Source organism: Eimeria necatrix, genomic scaffold (assembly GCF_000499385.1).
Source record: "Eimeria necatrix Houghton genomic scaffold, Enh_scaff808, whole genome shotgun sequence".
Classification (NCBI taxonomy): Eukaryota; Apicomplexa; class Conoidasida; order Eucoccidiorida; family Eimeriidae; genus Eimeria; species Eimeria necatrix.
The window spans coordinates 1-7500 of NW_013654626.1; the positions used below are offsets into that span (position 1 = coordinate 1).

Consider the following 7500-nt stretch of genomic DNA (forward strand, 5'->3'; position numbering starts at 1 on the left):
TCACCCTAGGCGCTAGGTGCTGCAGCTGCGGCTTCAAACCCATTCAAACCCTCAACAACCAACTCCCTGATGGCTGCCCCAGGCCCTAAACCCTAAACCCTATTGGGATTTGGGATAACCCTAAACCCTCACCCTAGGCGCTAGGTGCTGCAGCTGCGGCTTCAAACCCATTCAAACCCTCAACAACCAACTCCCTGATGGCTGCCCCAGGCACCAAACCCTAAACCCTAAACCCTAAACCCTAGTAACTGCAGCTGCGGCTTCAGCCCCATTCAAACCCTCGAAACCAGCTGCCAATGGACGGCCACCTCGAAAACCCTAAACCCTAAACCCTAAACCCTAACGCCTGCGACGCGCGCGGGAGCGGGCGTCCTGCCCCCCAGCCCTAAACCCTAAACCCTAAACCCTAAACCCTAAACCCTGCGGGTTTGTGCAGGTGCCGCTGCGCCTCAAAAGATATAAACTTTCGAGTGATCTCCCTATACACCCCAAAGGCGGAGCGGCTGCTGGAGCAGGAGAAGTTGTCTTTGGAGTACATACACCCGAAGTGGAGTTTGCTTCTTTTCATTTAATGCATTTATTTCATTTATTTTATTTATTTATTTATTTATTTATTTATTTATTTATTTATTTATTTATTTATTTATTTATTTATTTCTTTTATTCATTTCTCCAACAAACACTCAGGGCCCCCAAACCCTCCTGTGTGTCTTGCCTGCTGCAGCGGCACAGAAGTCGCCCCCTACAAGCAGCAGCAGCAGCAGCAGCAGCAGCAGCAGCAGCAGCAGCAACGGGATGACGCAGCAGCAGACGAGAACTTCCTTGACCACCCGGACCTCCCAACTCACTCTTAACTAAATTAATAAACTCGGGGGCCCCCATGGACTGCTGGGGGCCCCCCTCTCTCTCGGGGGGCCCCCCGACAGAGAGGGGGCCCCCCGAGAGAGAAGGGGGCCCCCCAAGAGGGGGCCCCTATAGGGTACTGGGGCCCCTCAAATTCCCAGAGGGTACTAGGGGGCCCCCAGAGGAGACTCTATGGGGGCCCCCAAAACTCAATGGAGCACTGGGGGGCCCCAAGAGGGGGCCCCGTGGGGGCCCCCATGGCCCACAATAGGGTACAGGGGGCCCCTAGGGAGGGTCTAGGGGCCCCCATAGCGAACCGGGGGCCCCGGTAAAGCACTAGGGGCCCCCTAGGGAGCTCTATGGGGGCCCTTATACCCTCATAGACACTTAGGGGGCCCCCAATGACATTTGGGGGGCCCCCAAGGGCAGTTTAAGGCAGCTGAGGCCCCAAAAACGCCCTAAATGCCCTAAAGGGAAATATAGTCAGAGGGGGCCCCACAGACTATTGGGGGGCCCCTGTTTGGGGCTTTTAAAGAGCGCTGGGGGGCCCCCAAAGAGTGCTGGGGGGCCCCCAGAGACTACTTGGGGGCCCTTGAAGACTGCTGAGGGGCCCCCAAAGAGTGCTGGGGGGCCCCTGGGGATTGCTGAGGGGCCCCCAAAGATTATTTGGGGGCCCCTAAAGAGTGATGGGGGGCCCCGCAAGACTACCTGGGGGCCCCTAAAGAGTGCTGGGGGGCCCCCCAAGACTACTTGGGGGCCCCTATAGGTAGCCAGGGGCTGAGGGACCCTAATGGGGCCTGGGGGGGCCCCTCAGGCAGCTAGGGTTTAGGGGCCTCTCTTACTAGCTAGGGTTTGGGGGTTAACCGAAAGGCTAGGGTTTGGGGGCCCCCTTAAGCAGCTAGGGTTTGGGGGCCCCCAGGGGCCCCTAGGCCTTCAGGCGTTTGGGCCCTTGTTTTATACATAAGCGCGTTTATGTCCAATGTTCCATTTTTGGCAATAAATATGCAAAAAGGTATTTGTTTATGTCTTTGTTTAAATATATTTGTACAAGTGCAAGTGCACAAATATATTTGTGAACTGGAGGGGTTTATGCTGACGGAAAAGCGCGAAAAACTGACCAATTGTCTTAAATTTTGCCCCATTTACCAGCTCCTTTTTGCCTTTTAGAAATTAAATTGCATTTAATTTCACTTTTAATTTATTTTATTTCAAAAACGAAAGAAAAGCGCCTTTCCGATCCTTTTCTGCAGGTGTACGTACACCTGAATAATAGTGCGCATTTCGCCTTCTGTCTTTCTGAAGTAAACATTTCTCCGCATTAAATGCATAATTGCAATTTCTCTTCTCCCATTTTATATTATTATAAATATATTTTCAATTTAAATCCCAAATTGGCAACTTGTGTCGAAAAAAGTTCAAAAAAATGCCAAAGACCTTTTTGCCGGAGCTGCAAACGCAGGACAGCCACCTCGGAATCTATTTTTTCTCTTTCTGGAATTAAACTTCTGCTTTTTTATCATTTAATGCAATTAAAAATGAATTGTGTTTACATTATCTCCGCAAACAAACTTTTGTCATCTGCTGCTCTTGCAAAAGGGGCCCCCAAGCCGGGGCCCCAAAATTCGAGTTTTGGGGCCCCCTGGGGGCCCCCAGCGGGGCCCCCTGGAGGCCCCCCGGGGGGCCCCAGGGAGGCCCCAGAGAGACCCCCATGGGGCCCCCAGGGGGGCCCCCAAAGACAGGCCAAAGAGTCCCTTAAGAAAGCCTGGTGGCACGCTGCTAGGGCCCCCAAGGGGGCCCTCAAAGGGCCCCTTAGGCTGCTTGTGGGGCCCCCAGAGGGGCCCTTTGGGGCCCCTTTGGGGGCCCCCTGGGGGCCCCTTGGGGCCCTCCCTGGGGACCCCTGTGGTCCTCTGCAGTGCAGCGCTGTACGGACTGCAGTGAATGTGGAAAGTGCTAGCTAGCCAAACCCTCAGCTAGCTAGCTAGCTAGCTAGATAGCTAGCTAGCTTCTTAGTTAGTTAACTAAGCAGCTAGCTAGCTAGCTGGCTAGCTAGCCAGCTAGCTAGCTGGCTCGCTAGCCAGCTAGTCCGCTCGGCGGCCTTCTCGCCGGCGAGTTGGCTGGCCAGCTAGCTGTTCATCGACAACTAGCTAGCTAGCTAGCAACCAGCTAGCTAACTAGCCAGCTAGCTAACTAGCCAGCTAGCTGGCTAGCTGGCTAGCTAGCTAGCTAGCTGGCGAGCTGTGGCAGTGTGGTGTGTGCGCATTAGCTGGCCTTGTCTAGCAATCTGTCGAATTCTCTTTGGAGTTGGTCTTCGGACTTTTGCTGCTGGTGCTGCTGCTGCAGCTGCTGCTGCAGCAGTTCGGTTTGCTGCAGATGCTGGGCGAAGCGCTCTGCTGCAGCGCCGTCGTTGCGCAGCAAACTTCTTGCTGCTGTTGCTTCTTCTATAGCAGCAGTTTGCTGCAGCAGCTTCGCCTGCTGCATCCTTTCGGGGTTCATGGTGGCTAGCCGCCAGACATCTCTGGCTAGCTCAGTCCACCCCTTCTTGGCGTCTGCTGCTGCTGCTGCTGCATCCCCCACTTTGCTCGCCAGCAGCAACATGCTGCCTCTGTTCCCTTTTGCTGCTCTCAAAGGAGATCTGAAAACTTCTGCTGCTGCTCTAAACGGCGCCAACGCGAAGTTCTTCAGTCCCATTCCAAACTGAACATAAATGCAAAAATAAACAAAAATAAATAAATAAATTTAAATAAATAAACAAAAATAAATAAATAAATTTAAATAAATAAATAAATAAATATATAAATAATCATAAATGAATAAATAAATATAAATTGATAAATAAAATAAGTAAATAAATAAATAAATAATCATAAATGAATAAATAAATATAAATTGATAAATCAAATAAGTAAATAAATATATATAAATGGATAAATAGTAATGGCAGTGGTAATAATAAATGAACGAATGAATGAATGAAAAAAATAAATAAATGGACAAATAAATGAATAAATAAATAAATAAATAAATAAATAAATAAATAAATAAATAAATAAATAAATAAAACAGAGAAATAAATGATAAATAATTAATAATTAACAATTGGTAATAATTAATAATAAATAATTGAAAACAGTTAAGAAGAAATTGGAAATAAAGAAATAGCAAATAGTGTACAAGAAAATAAAAACAAAATATGACGCAAGAAAAAAATAAAAATAAATAAAATAAAAATTAAAAATGTTAAATTGAAATAAAACAATTTATAGAATAGAAACTAAAATGAAATAAAACGAAATAAAATGAAATAAAATGAAATAAATACAATGGAATACAATGAAATAAAATAAAATAAAATAAAACAAAATAAAATAAAATAAAACAAAATAAAATAAAATAAAATAGAATAAAATAAATGGTAGTAGAGTAAAACAAAATAGAATTAAGAGAAATAGAATAAAATAAAACGAAATAAAGGCAATTAAATTAAACAAAATAAAATAAAATAAAATAAAATAAAATAAAATAAAATAAATTAAAAAACAAAACCCTACTTCTTTGAAAAACCCTGGAGCTGGCGTGGTGGTTTTTGTAAACCCTAGCCGCTCTAAACCCTTCAATTCTTCTTCGATTTCTGCTGCTGCTGCTTCCAGCTCTTCTTCACTCAAGGGCCTTCTTGCTGCTGCTGCTGCTGCTGCTGCTGCAGCAAGTGGGGGTGCTGCTGCTGCTGCTGCTGCAGCGGGTGCCGGGGGTGCTGCTGTTGCTGCTGCAGCAGGCGTGGGTGCTTCTGCTGCAGCTGCAGCAGCGGGAGGTGCTGCTGCTGCAGCAGATGGGGGAGGTGCTGCTGCAGCAGCTGCTGCAGCGTCTGGGGCTGCTGCTGCTGCTTCACCTTCTGCTGCTACTGCTTCATCTCCTGCTGCTGCTGCTGCTGCTGCTTCATCTTCTGCTGCTACTGCTTCATCTCCTGCTGCTGCTGCTGCTGCTGCTTCGTCTGCCGCTGCTGCTGCATCTTCTGCTGCTGCTGCTCCTGCAGGCGCTCCATCCGCTGCTTCTGCTGCTGCTGCAGGAGGAGCAGCATTAGCTGCTGCTGCAGCAGCAGCAGAAGCATTATCTGCTGCTGCTGCGCTGCTCAGAGAAAAGTAAAAAATAGAAAAACTCAGAAGCAGCAAACGCAGGGGGGGACCCCCCATCTTCTTTCAGCTGTATGTACACTGTAGCACAGCACAAGACAATGCTCCTGCAGCAGCAGCAGCAGCAGCAGCAGCAGCAGCAGCAGCAGCAAGGCAGGCAGCAGCAACAACGCTGGACCCCGAACAGCGGCGAAACGAACGCGCGAGAGAAAGAAAACAAAAAGAGGAGCCAGATCGGCTTCAAGCACTCAAATCAAAACCATAAACCCTAAACCCTAAACCCTAAACCCTAAACGCTAAACCCTAAACCCTAAACCCTAAACCCTAGCGCATGCCGTGGGCGATGCGCGACTCGGCCAGAAGCGGTCAGGGTCGACTCGCGAGCGTTGCTGCTGCGGATTTTTGATTTCCGAGTTTTTATTGCGCTTCTTTCTTCGTTTTAAAAGAAAATAATTAATTAATTTCAATTAATTGAAGAAAATATTTTAATTTTAAAGTTCAAAGAACCTTTTTTGGCCGCTTGAGGCCTCTGCATCCGCGTGATCGACCGGTCGCCGTACACCGCGGCTGGGCCTGCGGGAGAAGGCGGAAACTGCAGTTTTAAATCGGAAAAACAATTAAATTAATAATATTAATTAAATTAATTCAATTAATTAAATAAATAATAATAATTGAACGAAAAAACCCTTCAGTCCACACGCGCCGCGGCGGTCCAGCGGCTACACCAGCGTCCTCGTGGCTCCTGGGGTGTATCGACAGCTCGAGACGCAGAAAGCAGGCTCAAAACAAACTTTAAACTTCGTTTAATTTCATTTTATTTATTTATTTTTGTCTTTTTTTAATTGCTGAAAGCCAAAAGCGGAAAAATAAAAGCCCAGATCGCCTGTTCACACTCACCCCCAACTGCTGTGGTCCAGCGAGGTGTACGTACACCTCGCTGGTGTACGTACACCCAGATTGTAATCCTCGCATAGGGTTTAGGCTTTCCATTTAGGGTTTAGGGTTTACACTTAGGGTTTAGGGATTACATTTGGGGCTTAGGGTTTACATTTGGGGTTTAGGGTTTAGGGATGTGCGTTAATTGAACCACTCACCTTTAATCCCAACCATGGGCGGCGCACGCGCGCTTTCCGTACCCTAAACCCTAAACCCTAAACCCTAAACCCTAAACCCTAAACCCTAAACCCTAGAAACAGCTCGTCCGGCCTAAAGTGCCACTTGAGGGCCTCAACTGGACATAACTTTGTTTATTTCAAGTGTACATACACCTGCACATTTTTGAAATACACATACACAGCAATTGCTTGCATGCTTTTATTTATGTTTGTACTTATATTTATATTTTTACTAATTCGTAATTAAAATAATATTTGCATAGTTTTATAATTATAATTAGATTAATAATTACAATTATATTTTAGTTAATCTGTAAGTATGTTCCAATTTATTAATAATTACAATTACATTTTAATTAATTTATAATTACAATTATACTTTAATTGTTTTATAATTATAATTAAAATTATAATTATATAAAATTATAATTAAAATTATATTTCAAATTAAAAATGCCGCCAAAAGTTTTGCATGCGCGCCCCCAGCGGCACTGGGGTGTATGTACAGCTCCCCACACTCCCTGGGGCCCCACAGCAGCACTTTTTGGCTCCAAAATTCTCTTTTAAAATAACAAAAAAAGGACAAATAATAAATGAATAAATAAAAGCTATTTAAAAGGATAAAAAAGACTTTCTGGGGGCCCCCCTAAGTAGGTCTTTCACGGGGGGCCCCTCAAAGTCCCCGGGGGGCCCCTGAGGGGCCCCAAGGGGCCCCCTGGAGACCCCGCGGGGCCCCCTAAGAGGCCCCAGGGGGCCCCTTAAAGGCCTCATGGGGCCCCTGCTGTGGGGCCCCAGCTGTGGGGCCCCACAGGGGCCCCTAACGGGACCCCTAAAAGCCCCTGTAGGGGCCCCCTAGTAAAAGGGGCCCCCCAGAACCCCAATGAAACCCCCTGAAGGGGGGCCCCCAAAGGGGGGCCCCCATTAGGGGGCCCCCAACAGGTGCCTTCAAAAGAGGAGCCTCCATTAGGGGGCCTCCAAAAGAGGGGCCCCTAATTAGAGGGGCCCTTTATTAGGGGGCCCCCTTACTAGGGGGGCCCCTAATCAAGGGGGGCCCTTACTAGGGGGGCCCCAAATTAGGGGGGGCCCCTTATTCAGGGGGGCCCCTAATTAGGGGGGCCCCTTATTTGGGGGGCCCCTTATTCAGGGGGGCCCCTAATTAGGGGGCCCCCTTATTAGGGGGCCCCCTTATTAGGGGGCCCCCTAATTAGGGGGGCCCCACAGCAATGCTGTGGGGGCCCCTAGGGTTTGGGTCAGTGCTTTCTTGATGGGAGATGGCCCCAGTTGCTCGGGGGCCCCTGTGTCGCAGCAGATGCGATAAACCCTAAACCCTAAACCCTAAACCCTAAACCCTAAACCCTAAACCCTAAACCCTAAGCCCTAGGCCTCAAAACATTAAGCTGATGCAAACCCAAAGGGGA

At 47.6% G+C, this 7500-nt stretch overlaps 3 protein-coding genes across 3 annotated transcripts in view; 1 reads left to right on the forward strand and 2 right to left on the reverse strand.

Annotated features, from left to right (window-relative positions):
* Positions 1 to 724: 724 nt before the first annotated feature.
* On the forward strand, positions 725 to 854 carry ENH_00077300 (hypothetical protein; the record flags this gene model as incomplete). The annotated part of the gene is made up of 1 exon (XM_013583066.1): positions 725 to 854. A coding segment is annotated over one exon (130 nt), but the record flags the coding sequence as incomplete, so codon positions are not given.
* Positions 855 to 3102: 2248 nt separating this feature from the next.
* ENH_00077310 (hypothetical protein, conserved) lies at positions 3103 to 5027 on the reverse strand (the record flags this gene model as incomplete). The annotated part of the gene is made up of 2 exons (XM_013583067.1): positions 3103 to 3537; positions 4392 to 5027. The coding sequence occupies 2 exons, from the start codon at positions 5025 to 5027 to the stop codon at positions 3103 to 3105; spliced, it is 1071 nt and encodes a 356-aa protein (XP_013438521.1).
* Positions 5028 to 7332: 2305 nt separating this feature from the next.
* Positions 7333 to 7500, reverse strand: part of ENH_00077320 (hypothetical protein) — a gene marked incomplete at both ends in the record, with an annotated part of 2701 nt that continues 2533 nt past the window's right edge. Inside the window, one exon of the mRNA XM_013583068.1 lies at positions 7333 to 7377. Within this exon, the coding sequence (XP_013438522.1) occupies positions 7333 to 7377 (45 nt within the window). The remainder of the gene's footprint in view (positions 7378 to 7500) is intronic.